Source organism: Emys orbicularis, chromosome 18, assembly GCF_028017835.1.
Source record: "Emys orbicularis isolate rEmyOrb1 chromosome 18, rEmyOrb1.hap1, whole genome shotgun sequence".
NCBI classification, from domain to species: Eukaryota; Metazoa; Chordata; order Testudines; family Emydidae; genus Emys; species Emys orbicularis.
In genome coordinates this window covers 8,921,413-8,942,734 of record NC_088700.1, presented here as the reverse complement: position 1 = coordinate 8,942,734, position 21,322 = coordinate 8,921,413, and the positions used below count along the sequence as shown (strand labels likewise).

Here is a 21,322-nt window from a genome sequence, read left to right as displayed (position 1 = left end):
TTTTTGATGTGAAAGCACTTTTTGCTCAAAAACAGATTCATTTGATGGTTCGACAATGGATAAAAGAGCAGACATATCTTGGAAAAGCTGCATGCAAAGAGACACCACACTACAAGTCAATAAGTATGGTCCTAACCCTGCAAAAAAAAGAAAAAAGAAAGAGTTCCATGTGGGTGGACGACCAAGACAGGCCCATGTAATTCAACTGGGCTCTGCACAAGTGCCAGAGTCTGCCCAAGAATTGTGTACAGCAGGATTGAGGGCTCAGGACGTAAGCCATTGAGTCCTTACTCACCTGAGTAATACTTACTCAAGCAAGTATTCCCCTTGATAGTGCTCCCAGCTCCAACAATGCAAAAGTTATGAATCAGGCCTCAAAAATCAAGAGATTTTACAATCTCCAGGATTCTTTTCAAGGTAAGTAATACATTTTGGGTTTTTTCTTTGCCCTCTGGTTTGGAAGCCTTAAGGGGTCACATTTTCATGCTTTTCTCCATAACTATGTGGGCTAGAAACTGGCTTTCAGCAAAAAACAAAACAAAAAAAACACCATAAGCCAAGATTCTCTCATATCACATGACTCCAGGAACTAGGGCTTTATGGAAAGCATCAAATAGTTTGTGACTTGCAATAAAAATTGCATCACTGGGTGAGGATTACTCACATGAGCAAGTGCTTGCAGGATCAGTTCCTTAGACTCAAAACGCCTTTAAATTCTGCGTGACTTTTTCCCTTTCCGGGGCTATTTTGCACACTTCTGGGCCCACTTTTTCAATTTAGAGAAGCAGGTGCCTAACCCTCTTCAGCTCCTGCAAAAATCCCAGTTCTAATGCTGTGGTGGATTTAGAGCAGAGCAAACCCCCCCCCCACCACCACCACACCAAATCCCTAGATCTAAGCACCTCCAAACTTTGGGGCAGTCCAGATCCTTATCTCAACTCTGAAGCTCAAGGCCCAGCACAGCTATGAATACTGGAGATACCAAATGAAGTTAAATAGCCATATTTAGAGGATCAAGATGAAATTTTACTACCCAATTGGCTTGCTTAGAAAACAAAAAAAAACTGCTTATAAATCATATTTCAATACAGGGTAAATTTTCAAGGCAATTCAGGAGTCATCTGTTCAGTAAGGCCACTCACTAGTTGATACAGAAGGTATTGCAATAACTTTCTTTTTAAAATGTAGACTCAAACTTGATTCGGCAAACTGGTCTATTCCCAACTATCCACTGAAGATTTCTTAGCGCCAATTCAGCAGCATACTTAAGCACATGCTGAAATCTAGCTGAGGTCGATAAGACCCAGGCGCTTAAGTGTTTCACTGAATCAGATCCTCAAAGTCTGATCTTACAAGCTTCCAACCACCCTCGGATCCCATTGTCTTTGATGAGTATTGAGGGATTTCAGCACCTTATGGTGATCGGGGCCTTTAAGAGCATACTTTAGGCACCACTTGTAATAACCAACGAGAAGGCCCCCCCACACACACACGGTCAAGAGCGTCCAGGAGACGTTGATCATTTTCATTCAAGTGAAATATCCTCCAACGAGAGAGGGGACACTGTATTCCCTGGCAACTAGAGTCCTGTCTGTATGTTGTTCTCCATATGGCCAAATATACTCCCACATGGAAGGAAAGTATCAGATTTGGCAAATAATTCCATGTTAGCAGTAAACACAAATTACTTCTCAGTGCTTGCTTTTTTTTTTTTTTTTAAATCTATATCTCTATATTGCTCCCTCTTAAGCTTCTTTCAGACACCAGATGTTCCATTTAGCAGCTAAACTACTACAAGATATACCGAAAGAGATGAACGCAATGAAAGGGCCAATTTCCTCTCTCCTCCTCCCCCCCCCCCCCCAATCATCAGTGGTAAAGCACATGTCAGAAGGGAAAGGGTAAATTTTCATTATCAAGAAAAACTAACACAAACTGAACTCAGTTTTCAGATGGATTGCAGGCCCCGATTCAACCAAGCACATGTGTCACTTTTAAGCACATGTTGAAGTCCCAATGGAGTCAATGGGATGGCTTAAAGTGAATCCGTACTTTGCTGAATCAGAGCCTGGTTGCTTGAATGAGATCTCACCACCTCTTTTAGCCTGCTCTACACTTGCTAAATCAAGTTCAGCATCAGATCAGCTGTCAGTACAGACCAAGACAAACCGCGTGCAGCTAACAACTCTGAACAACAGGGCTCAGCCATTATAAAAATTTAGAAGGTGGACTAGACCTACAAAGCCTTGTAGAACTCACCCCCTACAATAGTCAAGTCAGTGGCATCACAGCAAGTAATGGCCGATTCCCGACTAACCATTCCAAGCAGGAATACATTACATAATCTGGTAGTGGGGCAAATTTGCCTCACAGTCCCATGAGGAAACACCAACTCAAGGACAACACTGGGATGGTGGCTTTCCAGGAGGGAGCAGACTAAGCCTGCATGACCCAAGCACTCAATTATTGGCCAACCAAGGGAAAACATGCAGTGTACATTCTTTGCTTCGCAATCCATGGAACTACCCAGACGTGACCTCAAGTGCTTGGTGGAGGAATCCTGGTAGGTTTCAAGGGGACATCATGGTCTCTGCCTAGTCACCAATGGACTTTTTCCCAGATCACAAAATCCAGCACCCTTTTGGCTCCATCGCTTGGCAGAAGCTTAAGGGATGAGGCGAAAATGTTGCTGGTACACTGGAAGGCTATGTGGGGGAAATCCTTATGGGAAAATCCTACAGAATTGAATAGGGTTGAAACCAAAAGGGATTCCTAGAAATTACTTTTAAAATCGTATTTGTTTTCAAACTGTCTACCAGTCTTTTGTGACCCTACAGAATTCTATGGTGGGGATATAATTCTTAACTGCATTCTACAGGATGGATTTTTGGGGGGGGTAAAAAGTTGCCATTTTCTATGCAATTCAATAGTTTAAACTGAAGCAACACAGATGAGCTACATGCTGGTTTGTATCCAATTGCCTCAATTTCTTTTACCCTGAAAGCACTGACCCCTGCGTTCTTATGCTCCTACGTTCAGGCAAAACTGCCATTGACTTCAGTGACCGAGTCAGAAGCAAAGTATGTGGTCTCTAGATTACCTGCTGTATGTTTCCCTTGAAGTGAACTGGGCAATCCATGAATCACTAACAGGTAGTAGGGATCTTGGCTAATCCCTATAATTAACATAATTCCTAGATTGGGCCCATCTATGAATCCAGGATTGGATCTAAACCAGACCTTTCCTGAAGGTGAAGTCTTCATTCCTACCTCAAAATACTTATAGGACAGATTAACGCTTACTGCACCTTGCATTTGGTTATAGCCCCATTCAGTGGAAGAACCCAATGCTCTAGTGCAGAGGCTCTCAACCTTTCCAGATGACTGTACCCCTTTCAGGAGTCTGATTTGTCTTGTGTACCCCCAAGTTCCACCTCACTTAACTACTTGCTTACACAGACATAAAAATACAAAAAAAGTGTCAAAGCACAGTTATTGAAAAATTGCTGACTTCTCACTTTTACCATGTAATTATAAAAATAAATAATTTGGAATATAAATATTGTACTTATATTTCAGTGTATAGAGCAGTATAAACAAGTCATTGTATGAAATTTTAGTTTGTACAGACTTCACTAGTGCTTTTTATGTAGCCTGTTGTAAAACTAGGCAAATATCTAGATGAGCTGCTGTACCCCCCGGAAGACCTCTACGTACGTCCAGGAGGATGCGTACCCCTGGTTGAGAACCATTGCTCTAGTGGGACATTTGCTACCACTGCACATGCACATCAAACTACACTGAAAACACACTGATCATACCCAAGGGAACCAGTTGTTGCAAAACCAGCAATAAAGATGATGCTTGCTATAAAAAAATTCAGAAGACAACTGCCTAAATGGCAAAGATTTATTAACTGTGTATCTATGTACTGTACTTCACCGCCTGTTTTCCCCATCCAGCCGCTCTACCAGCCTAGCACAGCAATAGACTTGCACAGAAGAGCCCCAGTGCTGACTGACCCCGTACTAAACATCTGAGGTTGCAAACCATCATTTAACACAGACCGGGGAGGGAAGGGAAGGGAAGGGGAGGGGTCAGATTGGTTGCAGTTGTTGTATTGCATCATCAGTCTTTTAATACAAGAACTAGGGGTCACCAAAAGAAATTAATAGGCAGCAGGTTTAAAACAAATAAAAGGAAGTTCTTCTTCACGCAGCGCACAGTCAACTTGTGGAACTCCTTACCTGAGGAGGTTGTGAAGGCTAGGACTATAACAATGTTTAAAAGGGGACTGGATAAATTCATGGTGGCTAAGTCCATAAATGGCTATTAGCCAGGATGGGTAAGAATGGTGTCCCTAGCCTCTGTTCGTCAGAGGATGGAGATGGATGGCAGGAGAGAGATCACTTGATCATTGCCTGTTAGGTTCACTCCCTCTGGGGCACCTGGCATTGGCCACTGTCAGTAGACAGATACTGGGCTAGATGGACCTTTGGTCTGACCCAGTACGGCCTTTCTTATGTTCTTATGTTCTTAGTATAACCTTAAGCTGCAACCAAAGAAAACATAAGAAAAAAAAAACCTTTGTTAGAAACAGACTTTTTCCGGGCTCTCTTTAAAGAGAAATGTAACGATGAGAAAAGCCATTTGATTAATACTGCGTTTGTAGCGGTCAAATGGAGATTTCTATTAAAAGCTGCTTTTAAGAAGGGGACAGAAAAATCCCCCCCCCACACACACACACACTTAGTAGACCAATTGCAGAGGGAATGTTTCAAGGGGAACAGATGTTAAACAACAAGGGAGAGTTCAATTATGTTTCATTTCAAAACTTTGAAGAGTTCAAATAATTAATCTGGGAGGAAGGGAGAATGGCCCAGCAGTTAGGGCACTGGCCTTAGACTTGGGAAGGCTGGACTCAATTCCTGATCCACCCCGATCCCTATGTAACCTTGGGCAAGTGACTTAGTTTGTTTATGCCTCAATCCCCCACATGTAAAACAGGGGCAAAAATTAATAGATTCATAGATTCCAAAGCCAGAACGGACCATTCTGATCATCCAGGCTGACCTCCTGTATTACATACACCATAGAGCCGCCCCCAAAATAATTCCTAGAGCAGATTTTTTAGAAAAACATCCCATCTTGATTTTAAAATGGCCAACAATGGAAAATCCACTATTACACTCACTGTTAAAAATACTCGCCTCATTCCACTCTGAATTTGTCTGGCCTCAGTTGCCAGCCATTGGATCGTGTTATACCTTTCTCTGCTAAACTGACAAGTCCGTTATTAAATAGTTGTTCCCTATGTAGACACTTACAGACTAATCAAGTCAATCCTTATCCTTTTTGTTGAGATTAAAAAAAAAAAAAAAATACTTCCCTACCTCACAGTGATGTTGCAAGAATAAACACATTAAAGTTTGTGCAGTGCTCAGATATTACAGTAATGGGACCAGATAAAATACAAAGTAGATAGTGGATTTTGACAGATTGAAGGTAGATCCCAGAATTAGTGCAAGCTATATTGTACTCACACTTTGTTTATTATAAGCCAAGTTATTTATATGAACATTTAAGGAGTTTTAACTATGTGGAAAGCGTGAATGACAAGACAGCCATTTGTTAGCAAAAGAGTTAGGAGAAAAGGTCACAAAGGTCCCCTTTTTGTTTTAATTCATTTTAACCCCAACTAAGTAAGAGATTTAGTTGAAAGTCTCCAGAAAACCTATGAATAAAGGTTTAATTCTGTTATTTAAAAAGTTTGGGGGAGATGTACTGTATTCTTCATACAAATCCAAGAGTTAAATCCCTGTTCCAAGTGAAAACTGAACCCAACCTTAACACAGAGCCTATAAAATACCTTGCCATGTTTCTGGTATGCTCTTGTTTTTACTTATCTGCCTCCACCAGTCTTCAGTGCAGTTTGACCTAGCCCTTCTTATTTAAGTGTCTTGCAGCCCACCAACAACTAATAAAAGGAATTTTGTTTCTGAAAAAGGGACCTACACCCAGTCATTTGCAACAGGCCCCACCCAGAGTCACCATGAAAGTTCCAACCCTACTCTGAAGAGCACGGTGTCTGCCTCTGGCACTGCTTCACCAGAGATGGCTGAGTACTGCACTGCTTTAAGCATTATAATCCGTTTCTTGGCAGCATGCTGGGTTCTCACATAGGAAGAAGCCTGCAGGCGAGAAGAAATCAGGCATGTGTGGGATTAGCATATTTGAGAGCTTATTTAGGTGGAGGCTTGGGTGGGAAATTAAGGGGACAAGGGAAAAACCTGAAGCCTAAACAGAAGCAAGAGTGCCACTTGTGATGGAGGCAGGGAACCAGCTGACATGTAGCTTATTTATTCCTGGTGATAATACGATGCAGGAGAAGGAAAGAACTCAGCTCAGTTCTTGGGCTCAAGGTGGAGCTTGCAGGCTTGGCAAGAAGAAACAAACACCTTTTTCCACGTAAAACCAAGCACATCTGAACTAGAAGTCACGGAGATGCAGTAAACATGGGTACATAAGACTATTTTACCGTCATTTTTTGGAGCAGAACTGACCCATAAGAAGCAGAGCGTGAGGGAAAACCAGCAGAGCTAGGAAAGGGCAAGCCAGAAGGTAACAAAAAGATGACTATACAGACCATGAGGTTCTAGATGGATCAGAAGACTATGAAAAACAAAAACCACCACTTTGGTTTCTGTACCAGTGAAGAGGTCCAATTCTCTACCCAAACACTGAGACTTAGCCTACAATGCCAGTTTATAACAGTTCAATACATCGCTCAGGGGTGTGGAAAATCCACCTCCTGAGCAACACAGTCATAGCAACTGAACTCCCGGTGTACACAGCGCTAGGTCGACAGAAGGGCTTCTACGGTCACCCTAGTTGCTGCCGGTCAGGGAGGTGGAGTATCTACACAGACAAGAGAAGCTCTTCCATGCACGTAGGTAGCATCCTCCCCAAGCACGGCGGCTGCACCGCTGCAGCATAGACAAGCCCTCAGAGTCAAAGATACGCTTCTTAAACAGACTGATCCACCAATATTCAGCTGACCAGGGCAAGGCAGGTGGCAAGCAGAGAGTACTGCTACCAAGCTGCTTACTACTACACCTATGAAATTTACACAGCGCCAGCCAAGACAAAACATGCTCATGCAACTGCTACTTTATGTTCCCCTTCCCCACAATCCTGTTTACTGATATCCTACACCTGTTGCATCTGGTCTTTCAAACTCTCAGCTCTTTTACCATATGTCTGCGTAGCATCTGGTGTTATGGGGCATCCAGGTTCTATACAATACAAACACCTTTCCCATTCAATGTCTATCGAATTCCTACCAGCCAATAGGTTATTTAAAAAAAAACAACATCCTTCTCTGTAATCTACCTATCCTAACTATTCAGCCAATGAGGCTGTACTAATGCGGAGTTATATTAAACAACTAACATGACATGTGAAAGTCATTACAAGCACTGGAGCTATAAAGCTTTCAACTTCATCTGTAAGTCCCAAACCCTTGTGAATAATTACTAGTGCTGAGTGTGCCGACATGCCTTGATCTTCGACGTACTGAATTTTTTTTTTTTTAACTGCTCGCTTTGAGTTGTCGTAACAAATGAATGCCTAGATCATCAATAAGTAGGCCTTTGATAGCACATTATTTTACTTCTGTCTTCCAGACAGAAGAGGAGCGGTGTGTTTTTCCAACGGTTCATTGGACACAGCGGGTTATTCCGATCTGCTGGGGAAAGTCAGGTGTCTATTGGTCTTCCTATCAATAGATAAATAGAAAAATGGCCAATAGTTTCATCATGCAGATTACATTCACTAGGCCTCAGCAGACTAAAGAGCAACAAACCACTACACATCCCAGGCCACAATTAATTACCTGCACATCTGGACATGTTCTAAGATATAAACTTTTATGGGCCAACCATTATTGACATCTAACACACACCATATGATTTAACAGTCTCTAGTATCCAGGCGATTTTTTATGCAATGGCAAAAATTAACATATGTTCATCAAAAATAAAAGTAAAGGTCCTAACTGTCAAACACACACGGAGAACCTACAGCACCATGGGGTTTTGGATACCCAGCAGATTGGATGATCAGGCCCTCAATGTGCACAAACCTATCACCTCCCTCAAGCCCCTATGTATGTATATATATGGACTTCAGCATCTTAGCAGCTATAACACCCCAGCAGGGAAACACATATGCTAAAGCAATCAGTACATTAGTGTGGAACATGCATTTTGATAATGATCAGTGACACAGAGCACTTACTTCCACAGAAAGATGTCTTTATTGCCCTGTGATTATAATTAGTTGGCATCAATGTGATCACTGGAGATATTTAAGTACATGAAAGCAGGATCTTTGAACACTGAGCAAAGTTTCATCATTGCACTTGGGAAAAAGTTTAACACAAAACACTGACAAAATAGGCTTTCCCTGAAAGGCTGGCAAAAATGATCAAACCTCAAAAGCAGATCAAGACTCCAAATATATTCTTGCTGGCTTTTCTTGCCATAATTTCCTAGATAAGACCAAAAATACCTACTACAGTCCTGGAGACTTAAAATTCCCTCTGTGCTACAAGAAGGGGCTGATTTTATTGACAGGACCTCAGTGTTTTTTTTTTAACAGAATTCACCCAGCAGATCAGGAAATTCACTCAAGGACGAGAGAGGCCTAAAATGGCTAGGACAGGTCCTTTTGAGCAGAGTTCCTGTCCCAGACGAGGTATTTTTAAACGGCCCCCATTTGGGAAAGGCGCAAAGAATTGTTCATGTTTGACCTGATCCTGAAAAGTGGCATTCAGGCAGGGAAAGAAACACAGGAGTAAAGAGAACATAAGGCTGAGAAAGGACAGCAGAACAAGAGACAGGCTACATCTCCAGGCCTTTATACCACACTATGCTACCAACAGAGCACTTCTATCAGCTTAGCTAATGCTGCTCAGGGAAGGGGTGTAGCTATGCTGGCAGAAGAATTCCTCCTGTTAGCTTATACTGCATCTCCATTAGGGGGCGCTGCCAGCATAGCTATACCCCCCCCCCCCACACACACACACAAAAAAGACTCTGTAGTCTAGACAAGCCACAGGAGTGATGAAAACATTACAGTTATCGAAAGGCAGGAATCTCTGTTGCCAATTGGGTTTGTAACCAGTAGAGCTGGTCACAAGTTTTCCAACAGAAAATGTTGATTTGTCCAAACTGAGACATTCTGCGGGAACACGTCCATTTCAATAATTAAGGGGGGGTGGGGGTGGAAGGGGAGACAGCATTTTGATAAAGTTAATTTTACTGAAACAAAACATTTGGAATGAGCCAAAACAAAACATTTCACTACACAGGAAATTGCAACATTTCAGTTCAAAATGCTAAAATTTCCCATGGAACAGAGATGCCAGCTCTAGCCACCAGTGGCGGATTAATGATTTTGCAGCCCCTAGCCCTGAAATAATTGCCGTCCCGTCCCCCCCGGCCCCATATGAACTTGTTTTAGTTTTTTTACAAATTTGTTTGAACTAAAATGAATCTAAATATCATTAGATTAATTGAACATTTACACGTTTTATTATAATTAAAATTACAAGTACAGCGGACCCTCGCTTGAACGCGTGTCTGTATAGCGTGATTTCGCTTATAGCGCGGGACCGCACATGGATCCAAAACCCCGCGTTCAAGCGGGGGTCCGGTACAGTTTAGGATTCTCGCAAGTATGTTTACTAAATGGCCTCGCGCCATCATTGGTGGTTTCAATACGCACTATGATTGGTAGAATCGCGGCGTCACTGATGCCGCGATTACAAAAATGCTGCTATTATAAATTTGCTGCCCCTGCAGATTTGCCGGCCTAGGCAATAATACGCTGCTGTTAGCCACCAGTTTGCCAGGTGTGTGGTTTGCCTTCCAGGGCAGGTCACATCAAGCTCAGTTGTACTTGAGTTAATGGTCTTGTTCAAAACCAGGGCATGGGTGGGGGGGAAATGAAGCGATTGTGACTTTCTGGACAGAATTTCTCTTAAAGCTGCTTTCCCCCACATGGCTTTAAAACAAAAAATTGTTGGAAGAAGAAGGGTTAACGTGCTGGCAGCAAATGGTATTAAAATGCTGCAGAGGCAGGATTCATGGTCTTCCCCCAGTGTTTATTATTGTTACCTCTGCCTTGAGAGTAGAACTGACACAGATTGATAAATTAAGGGATAGGCCTGTTTCATGGTATACTCCCCTGAAATGCTGTTCTTCCTGCATCCCATGAAGCTTACGGACTCTCCCTACATGCCTTCTAGAGCAACCAACAATTATTCCCCACCACCAGCCCTAAAGGCCTTATCTTGGCTAGGACAAGAAGTCATGACCAATATTGAGTTAACATATGTAGTATGATTGAGTGGAACTGGGAAAAGAGGGACAGGTGACAGTAGGAATCTTGTTTGGTGCAACACCAATGGCTCAGGAGTCTGAGGTGGGCCAGAGTGCTCTCAAACACAAACCTCTTAGCATGTAACGCAATCCGTAAAGATCTCTTTCCTACAGCTGCCTGCTCGCTGCATCACTTATTGCTAATGAAAGAACAGACAGGTTGGTCATAGTCTGTCCCAGTAGGAGCTAGGGTCAACCAGGAGCAGCTAACACATAGAAGGGTACGTCCAGACTACCCGCCGAATCAGCGGGTAGTAATCGATCTATCGGGGATCGATATAGCGCGTCTCGTCTAGACGTGCTATATCGATCCCCGAACGCATTCCTGTCAATTCCGGAACTCCACCAGGGCGAGCAGCGGTAGCGGAGTCGACGGGGGAGCCGCGGCCGTCGATCCTGCGCCGTGAGGACCTGAGGTAAGTCAAAATAAGATACGTCGACTTCAGCTACGTTAGTCCCGTAGCTGAAGTTGCGTATCTTACATCAACCCCCCTTCCCCCCCCAGTGTAGACCAGCCCTTAGAAGCTATCTGCAGTCGAGGCAGAGACATGGTTGAAGTCATAGTAGCTTTACTTTACTGGAGTGGGCGAGTCTTAGGTGACAAGGTATCTGGAACCTCTTCTCCCACCTGCAGGGGAATGCAAGCAGTAACTATTTCCTTACCAAGGGCACAGCAACCAATGTAGTAGCATGTAATCTCAGCCAACAGTTCCCAACTTCTTCCATTCAAATGGATGTTCTTCAAAATCAGGAACATTAGCTGCTTCTGTAGTTCAGCTAATTTCACTTACTCATAATGAAGATTGTGTGTGAACACACACACACACACACACACACACACCTTTCCATCCATAGGTCAAAGTTGTTTTACAAAAGCATTACTAGTCCCATTTTACAGACAGGAAAGTGAAGTGCAAGGAGGTGAAGTGACTTGCCAAGATTGAACAGCAAGTCAGTGAAAGAATTGGGATTCAAGCCCATGTTTCTCCAAATTTCAGCCCTCTGACCAAGCCACTAGATCACCACTGTCCGGCCCTGACTACAATTATTAGCAAACTATGGACTAAGAAAAGCAACTTCTAGACAGAAGCAATGGCAAGGTGGATTAGTTTTTTGTTCTTGTCCTCTTGAAGGACACCAAACATTCCCTCCATCCCTGAAAGTTCACAGTACAGATGGAAAAGATCTATTAGACCAGGGTAGAACTTATAGCCTTCAATAGAGGATGTATCGGATATTATACAAGATCCTAACCAACAGAACAAGCAGCTATTTCTATTACAAATCTGCTTAATTAGATCAGAGGGTTTGCAAGATACTCCATGGAAAAGTCTGGATCAAAACCAAACCTAGCTCCGTCTGGCAAGGGAGCTCCACACAGCTGATCCAGAGCCGCAGTGACGTAACTAGGGCTTTGTGCTGGCACAGATGTCTGCCCACCCTGAGCTCCTTGTGTAATTAGGACCTGATTTGGTAGCTCACCTCTGACTAGCCTTTGCAACAGCACAAGTACAAGTCAAGGTTTCCCTGTCAGGGAAAATTAATTGAGCCACAATCAAACTCATGTGAAGTCAAACGACGTTACAACCGAGAAAAATTGCCAAGCTGTATCACAGGGCAGAGGCACTTATTTAATTTGTATTTGGGTCAAAGACTTAACAAAATTACAAGCAAATCTAACCAGCAATAAAAATGCGAAACTCAAAACTAGCAGTTATCTTTCGAGGGGAAAATAAAACCCGTCTCCTTGTTTTAATTAGGAAAAGAGCAACGGATACAAGGGAGCCAGCTGTAGTGTACAACTACTGCTCTAACCAGGAGCCTGGAAATTAGCCATAGTGGCAGCAAAGATTACCACCGGGGAGGACGTGGAGAGCTCCAAGGGTTCTGGGAGGAGAGTCAAGGGAGGGATGGTGAAGGAGGTTTGCTATAGAATTCCACACAGGAGACTGAAGGATTTCAACCCTAGGGCTGCTGCAGCTGCTTGCACTTTGCAAACGAGGATGTCCCTTGCATCAGCTGGGTCTCCTGATTCACAAGCTGGCAAGCCAGAACTCAATTTCCAATAAATCCAATAGCAGTAATGGACAGATCAATAAGGATGGGAGGGGAAGGGGATTAAAGCCATTTTCTTACTTTCCACCACTTTGGACCTTGCTCCCACAGCAATAGGATTCATTAGCAGAAGTCAGGTCTCACCAAAGCCAGCCTTGCCCTGATGTGCAGAACACAGCACTGGCCATTGAGGCCATGGCTAGAAAGTTAGGGCTGACTAGGGTGCTGGCAAATCTTACCCTGGCCAGCAGCATCAGGGAACAAACCAAAGTCTCGGAGATGCAGCATGAATGAGCCAACCTGAGACCTCGGCTTGCAGAGCTGGCTTTTTACAGAGTCAGAATGAATATGCCCTGGCCAGGGCCGGTGCAAGGATGTTTCGCGCCCTAGGCGAAACTTCCACCTTGCACCCTCCCACCTCCCCGAGCCCTGCGGCAGCTCCCACCCCCACTCCACCCTGAGGCGCCCCCCCATGGCAGCTCCCCCCCCCCCCCGCCCGGGGAGCCATGTGGCAGCTCCCCATCCCAGCTCATCTCTGCTCTGCCCCCTCCCTGAGCCCCGTGGCATCTCCCCACCCCCCCCCTCCGCCCTGAGGCGCCCCCCCTGCGGCAGCTCCCCACCCCCGCCCCGCCCGGGAAGCCGTGCGGCAGCTCCCCACCCCAGCTCACCTCTGCTCCGCCTCCTCCCCAAGCACGCTGTCGCTGCTCCACTTCTCCCGCCTCCCAGGCTTGCGGCACCAATCAGCTGTTTGGCACCGCAAGCCTGGGAGGGAGAGAAGCAGAGCGGGGAGGAGGCGGAGCAGAGGTGAGCTGGGGCGGGGAGTTCCCCTGCGTGCCCGCCCCCCCCCCTTACTTGCTGCAGGTGGCCCTCCCCGCGCCCCCCTGCCCCAGCTCCCTCCACCTAAATGCCGACGACGACCGGAGCGGCCGAAGATCCCCCAAATGCTAGCACCCTAGGCGACTGCCTAGGTCACCTAATAGGTTGCACTGGCCCTGGCACCAACTCCACACAGTCTCAAGAAGCAAAACTTCTCTGGTCTGACTATCTGACTTTCTGCTACGCATGGTTCCTTTGCCCAACAAGTACAGCACAGTATCGGTATGAGGCGATCCTCAGCTAACCTCTCATCAGCACAGAACACAAGCAAGTCCTTGTTGCCTTTTACAAGGCTGTTTTTTCTGGTTTCAGGATAGGACCTGACAGACCAACTTCACAGTGTGTTCTCTGGGATACTTCTAGTGGCTGCAGGTAAAATAAATTCCACTGCTAATCAGCATGAAGGGGAAAGTCACAGACACCAGCATCCTCTGGATCAAAAAGCATTTCCTTTTCACCAAGACATAATTTCACTGCTGGTCTTTGAAACGAACTCTCACCACAGGCAAAATTCAGCCTCTTGTTCCACACCTGTGTAACCCCATTTACATCACTGAAGATGAGCAGGTGAAACCGAGGGCAGAATATTACCCTGCCTGCATCATGTCTACTATGAGTTTCTCTCTCCCCAGCATTTAAGGTGAAGTGGAGAACTTCTGTAAAAAGAAAGACACTGCTGACCTAACCAGGCCAATACGTCCTGTGTGCGCGTCTGTATTTCAAATGCAGCGTTTGAAGGATCTGTTCCTTCTTTACTTAATCTTATATGGCCCCATTGCCATAGTATCTGAGCCCCATAATCTATAATATAGTTACCCCCACAACACCCCTGTGAGGCAGGGCAGCGCTATTATGCCCATTGTATAGATGAGGAACTGAGGCTAAGTGACTTGCCCAATATCACATCACAGAGGAAGTCTGTGGCAGAGCAGGGAATTAAGCATGTCTCCCGATTCCTAGGCTAGTGCTCTAACCACTGGGACAGCCTTCCTTTGTCAAAGTCCTGTTACCTCCAATAGCTGACAGCCTCACAGACCCCCTAGAACACAGCAAGAAGAGCAAGATGACCCTTGATCTATTTGTAGGTGTTTTGTGAAGTCACTAGCTGCCTTTGGAAAATCACTAGTTCCTTCATGCAGAAGCTGGCAGGTACCCATCTAACCCCAAAACCACTGATGTGAGTGGAAAGGGCTTTGGATCAGGTCTTAAGTGAAAGAGGAAATGGTTTACAAGTCCTTTGTGTAAGATGGACATCCAGGTTTTCTAATCTTATCAGTTTTAAAGATTTAAAAACTTAAAATGTTTTTGCTTTAAAGAGTACTTTGCAAGTACAACTAGAAAAGAAGGTTACTTCTAGACTAAAAACTAGGACCATTTTATTCAGCTGTGTGTAGTTTTACTTGAATTTCCAGAAATCCTAAGTTCACATAGCTTCCAGTAATTTCATCAGGAGTAGTAGGTTCTCAACAGCTCTATAATCAGCCACTAACTATATATTTAACTCCTCCATAGCCCTAGCCTCACAAATGCAGACAGAGGCAAGAACTAGGGTGTCAATAAGTTCCTTTACAAACACTGAGAACTCTACTATATTTCAGCTATCTATAAATCATTTTAGGCCAACTCTGAATTCCATACACAGTCAATCTGGAACTGAAAGTATACTTGGAGGGCTGTAATGTTTCCTTAAAAGAAAAGAATTCAGTGTGTGTCATCCTCAGGGTGTTCTAAGAATGCACGGATCATTACATTGCACAACTAGATGTTTCCTCCAAACATAAACTATGGCTAAGAGATCAAACACCAAAATCAGCTTCTTTGAAGGCAGTTTGATCAGTTTAGAACGCAAACACCAAAAGGGCAGTCTCACTTTGTTGTTACATTTTGGGAAAACCACAATGTTTGGCTTTACTTGCTTAACTGATGGGTCCTATTTACCAACACAGACCTACACAGTCTTATTCTTCCTTATAAGTTTCTCCCCACACAGCAGTTTGCAGGATCAGGGCCTTGGGCTCTACCTGAGGAAAGACTTACATAGGTGGTCAGCTTTAACTGAATGGGACTATTCATCTGCATAAACAAGACTACTAATGTGTAAAGTTAAGCACGTGCTTAAATCTTTGCAGAATTGGGAGTAAGTTTGTACTCAACACCAAGTCCTTGAATTTTGATTGAAAGTGTCGGAGAAAAACAGAGTTCTCACTCTCTTTTTTGGGTGCAGCAAGTGTACAGTGCAATCAATAGTTTTTCAGTATTTCCTTAAAACATACAAGTTACTATAGGCAAGAAGTCACAACAGCTGAAAACATTACTAGAAAACATAGCAAAACCCACTCATGGAACAAAAGCAAAGGCAGTCCTAGGATAGAGAGGATGGTTGAAGTGCATACATTTAGGACTCGAGATGACCTGCTATTTATCTTTGAGAGTTGTCAAGTTGAATTTATGTTTGGAAAAATATTACACCCGGATACCCTTGCTACCAATAACATTCCCTTGCCTTTGTTAGCAATAAAACCTGAGGTTATTAGAACAGGCCACATGTTTAATATCTACTCATCAACATATAGGCTACTTGTTTATGTCCACAGTTAGCTCAGGGTGGACAGCAAAGACAGAAGAGCCAGCTTCATTTGTATTTCTAGTCAATTTCATTCTCTGGTTTCCCATGCACTTCTAGAGCAAATACCACAAATGCTTGGATTGTAAAAACCTAAAGGGAATGTTTTTAAAACAAAACAAACAAACAAAAACACTTTTCAATAAAATAAAAAGAATTTGGAAATATTTCTGGTTCTGATCATTTTGTTTTAAAGTTCAAAAACCTAAAGATCCAATCTTGCCATGCAGCAGGACCACTGCACCTGTGCACAAGCCCAGGGGCATCTCTGGGGGAAAGCTGCGTACACCCATGCAGATCTGATTGCAGAATTTGACCTATAACTACTTGACAGGGCCCCTTTAACAGATGAACCTTAAAAAGGATCATATAGGTTTATGACACCCTCTGGCCCCAATCCTACTATGTAATCTGCTAACACACGCCTGAGCCAGTGAGGGATCCCAACCCCATTGGCACTGCACAGGAGTAGGGACCCAGCATCAGATTGCGCTGCCAGCTGGGGGAGGAAGCTATGCTATCATGCTATGGTTAAAATAGAATTCAACAGAGCTTTGTAGAATTCTTCTCACCTAGGGCAAGCCATTTTTTTTATTTGTGTCAGATGAGTAAGATCATGGTTTGTTTTATTTTTTTAAATCATGGTAGAAGGTGGGCAAGATTTCGTCTCTGGGCTAGTAAGTGTTCAGGGCAGTGTTTGAAGCCCAATCCCATTCTCTAAAATACCAACATTAAAGGGACACAGTCACCTTAAAACAGGGGTCGGCAACCTTTCAGAAGTGGTGTGCCGAGTCTTCATTTATTCACTCTAATTTAAGGTTTTGCGTGCCAGTAATACATTTGAACGTTTTTAGAAGGTCTCTTTCTATAAGTCTATAATATAACTAAACTATTGTTGTATGTAAAGTAAATAAGGTTTTTAAAATGTTTAAGAAGCTTCATTTAAAAATTAAATTAAAATGCAGTGCCCCCTGGACTGGTGGCCAGGACCCGGGCAGTGCGAGTGCCACTGAAAATCAGCTCGCGTGCCGCCTTTGGCACACGTGCCATAGGTTGCCTACCCCTGCCTTAAAACCAAAACCATTTCCATCTGAATTTTGTACACGAGTTCGTTACATGCAACACCTAATAGGACTATCAACTAAGGGAGACTGGAGGTGGAATACTTCCATTTTGCCAGTTTACTTTTCTATAATTCACCATTTCCTATGGACACACACTTTCCACTCTTTTTGTGGGTCTGTCACACAGCAACAAGGGTAAGATACTTTTAAAAAACAGGAAAAAATGGGATTCTAGAGCCACACCAGTTAGCAAGAGGTAGGGATGGACTCAAGGGCAGATCTAGGACCTGAAGCTACTTTTAATGCTGTTTTTTAAAAACAACTGACTAGATTGAAGCTGATGATGCCCCATTAAGGGTGTGAATGCTAATCATCCCCACGTGGAGTATTTTCTGGGTGTCTAATATACACGGTTTACTTCAAATACTGTCTGCATCCCAGTCTCGTTTTACCTGTGACATCTGTGGCCTGAAATTGATGTCCTTGAGATCAATAGATCCAGGTGACAGGTTATGAAGCAGCTGGCAGAGCAAGACTCCATCTCTCAGAGCCTGAGCCAGGTCAAACACAACAGCTGAGGGCCAGACCACCCTGTGGTTCAGGGGCAAAACTTTACAGTCGATCAGCCAGCGACCACACTGCCTCCACTCCTCCATAGTCGTTCAGAGAAATTGATCCTTCCAAAAAAGTTGCCCTAGATGAGTTGCCAGCGGCCAAAACTCCGGTTCCCGTCCCCTCTCCTGTTCATTGAGGACACACACCAGCAGCTTGCAGCAGTTCCTCCTCCTTGGATTTGGAGGCTCCTGGGCTAGTTTAGAAGCTTCCCCTGGCAAGCCCGTAAAGCGCTATTGCTCCTTTCCATTTTGATGTGCAGCCAGTGCGGGAAGCATTTCGGGGCTGGGGGGGGAGGGACACGACACTTCCAAGACTCCTTTTTTATCACTCCCCGGCGGGGGTTTTGGCAGCTTTACTTCTTTCCTATAAAATGCTCCATAGATCCCAGCTCAGCGGCTCCTTGCAGCATCTCTCTCCCCACGCACTGGGTTCGGCTCCCTCGTCCGGCTCAAGCCAGGAAAGGAGAGAGACACACGTGGGGGGCTAAAACCCACCCACGCCTGCCCCCTCCCCTCAGGTGGCTCCTGCTCGCGGGGGAGGGTCGCTTGTCTCTCTCCAACCTCCCCTTGGAGTTGCTGGACTTCCCCTGCCCTCTTCTCAATGGGGCTTTGTCTGGGGCTCCAGCCGGCCAGAAGTGGGTTCACGTGGCAAACAAACAAAGACCCGCCACCCGGGGCGAGGCACACAGCCCTGGGGCTCTCCTCTGCGGCGTGCCGGCGCTGGGCAAGGCACAAAATAATAATACAATAATCAGCCCCTCCTCGCTGCTCTCGCTCGTCCGCCTCCTCTCTCCGGAGAAAGCCCCGGAGCGCAGCGCATTCTCGATCGCCCCTTTCCCTCCGAGCTGGCTGGGGGCGCAGGGGGGCCCCCTCTCTCGCCTCCCCCCTGAGGAGGGGCGGCGGGGATCCGCGGGCAGCGCTGTCCCAGCCACAAAAGCGGCCCCCCCTGCTCCGGGGGGGGGGAGGGGGCTACAATCCGGCAACTCTCCCTGGCAGGGGGCGGTGGGAAGCAGACAAAGAAGCAGATGCGCCGTGGAGATACAATGTCCCCCCCTTTGGCGAGGTGCGGCGGCTGCTCCCGCTTCCTTTTCTCCCCTCGGGGTCCCCTGCAGGGGCTGGGTGGGGGTGGCAGCTGGCCCCTGCCCGCTCCGGTCTCCTGCCCGGCTGCAGCTCAGGGCTGGGGAGAAGGAGGAGCTCGCTGCGCCGCTAACAGCGGCGGCTCCCCTCCCCTCGCCCAACTCAACTTCCTCCCCTCGCAGGAGGAACCTAGCGCGGGGGTAAGGGGCAGCCGGGGCTGGGCCCCCTCCAGACCGCCCCTGGCAGGACCAGAGCCACGCTGCCCGGGGGGGGGGGCTGGGCCTGCCTTGGAGGAGTCTCTCCCCATGGGGCGCTGGGGGGGTGGCCGGAGCGCAGGGAGGCCCGGAGCGGCTGGGAGACTCCCAGCTGCTGACACTGATTTTGTAAGACAGAGGGTCAGGCCTGGCGCGGATGAGTTATATTTTTTGGCGTTAAATGTTTCCATGGAAACATTTAAAGAGAGACTGCCCAGTGAAGTCACAGACCCCAGGTCACCTTGTCGTCTCGTCTCCTGGGACTGATTTAAAATCAGGCCCAGGCTTAAGTACCTTGCTGCTTGAGGCCTAGATTATTCACTCCTCACCTTTGCTTTTTGCCATTCATGTTTTCGGTTTAGCGGTGTATTTCTATTGCCTTTTTCTCCGCCTGGGAGAATAAACACAGGCTGGTCAATTTCAGCTCTGGTTTACTGTCAGTTTCACTTATTCATTTGTATCACAGTAGTATCTAGAGCAGTGGTTCTCAACCCCCAGGCTGCTTGTGGCCCAATCAGCACACAGCTGCAGCCTATTTGACATCCTCAGGGCCATACAGGTAGTATATATATATATATTGTGTGGCTATGGCCCACCTAACACATAGAGAGCTATATATGCAACCCACTATGGTAAACAGGTTGAGAACTACTGACCTAGAGGAATCAACCAAGATCAGGGCACAATTAGGCTAGATGGTGCAGATACACTTGAGACGAGAAAGAAGGCAGTGTTGTTATCCCCATTTTACAGATGGGAAACTGAAGCAGAGAGAGAGCAGATTTTCAGAAGTTCTCAGCTCCCCTTTAGAGACTAAAATAAGCAGTCAGATTTTCAAAAGAGCTCAGTAGCGGGAGGGCTGACTGGTTTTGAGCATCTGACCGTACATGTCACACTGGGAGCTGTGGAAATTTGGCCATAAGTGGCTTCCCCAAGGTCAAACTGAGGTCTGTGATGGAACCAGGAGGCGAAGTCCTTTTAATCTTATCTTTGGGTTGTAAATACTGCAGGGAAATGTTTAACCCAAACAAAAAGTGTTCATTAACTTTTGAACAATGTTCATGGCAACCTTTCTAAAAGCCAGGATCTAGTTATTTATTACAAAACTGAACTCTCAGCCTTAAACTCCTTGACGGCATCCTCTAAATTTCACCTGTAATCTTCTGCACACTCTCCCATCGGGAGTCAGACAAACACAGTTTAGACAAACCTTTTTTATTCTGTTTTTTCCCCCTTCCCGGAGAGCTTCTCCCTCATTTACTTACCATCCAGGGTTTCTACAGGAAAAATGGAAGCTTTGGCATGGATAGTGAAATGAAGAGGACCTATTCATCCGCTTGTCAGAGAAATGCAATGATCACCTCTCAAATTTATTCAAGTGCAGACACAGAAGAAGGATTTTTTCTTCCAGCACGATCCAACAGGGGAAGAAGAACAGCACTACAGAATGCTGAACTATTATTTAATTTCTTATGGCCTAAGACACCAGTTACCTGGCTGCTCCTGGTATGTTATTGATCAGACTGTGTATGATAGCTGGTCTACCCTGGCAGAATATAGATATGGTGCTCCCTCTCAGCCTTTAGTATATCAATTAGTTTGTATATACATTTCATATTCAGAGCTACACCCTGCTACGGGGTTAGGCAAATATGTGCTGTGTAGACTACAGTATGGAATTTCTAATTCCCCAGGAACATGATTTCTTATAGCAGCTTTCAGGTTCTTTTTGTTCTTTGTCATGGTTTTCACTGGCACACTGCTAGAGCTCTAACAGCACCAGTTGGGCAAGAATCATGTTACACCTAGGATCCATCTGGCTCAGTGTGTACTAGGCTGCTTTATGAGATCGGTTCTGGAGGTGGAGGACTACAGCTCAGTGTATTACATGTATATATGTAATGCCTCTAGCTACATCTTGGCTTTTCACTGCTTCATAAAATGTGTGCTTTGCTTCTGGACACTTAGGAGCAATCACTGCATCTGCAAAGTTCGCATCTGCATACAAGGTGCAGCTCCAGGCTAGTTTCTCACCTACCTCTGCAACAATAAAAAATGGCTGCTAGCAGAGGTATTTTGATAACAGCTAAACTCCTTTAAGGCAAACCAAAGAAAATAACGCACACCCGCCATATACTTTGCAGCTACTTTATATGTCTGTTTTAAAATAGACAAAATATTTCAAGGAAAGCACTGGAGAAATGCACCTATGGTAGGTGCTGTTTGCATGCACCTAAGCTGAAAAGCAGCCTCTATAAATTATACAATAGTGGGTTCAATTCTGTGATAGATCTCCTTCTTCCCCTCTGCCTATT

The 21,322-nt window shown here is 45.2% G+C and overlaps 1 protein-coding gene across 3 annotated transcripts in view; it reads right to left on the bottom strand.

Annotated features, from left to right (window-relative positions):
* The window catches only part of VAV2 (vav guanine nucleotide exchange factor 2), a 304,801-nt gene extending 287,083 nt beyond the window's left edge, over positions 1 to 17,718 (bottom strand). For all 3 annotated transcript variants that reach the window (XM_065418653.1, XM_065418652.1, XM_065418654.1), the window contains exon 1: positions 17,515 to 17,718. In XM_065418653.1, the coding sequence (XP_065274725.1) occupies positions 17,515 to 17,718 (204 nt within the window). The remainder of the gene's footprint in view (positions 1 to 17,514) is intronic.
* Between the last annotated feature and the right edge of the window lie 3,604 nt (positions 17,719 to 21,322).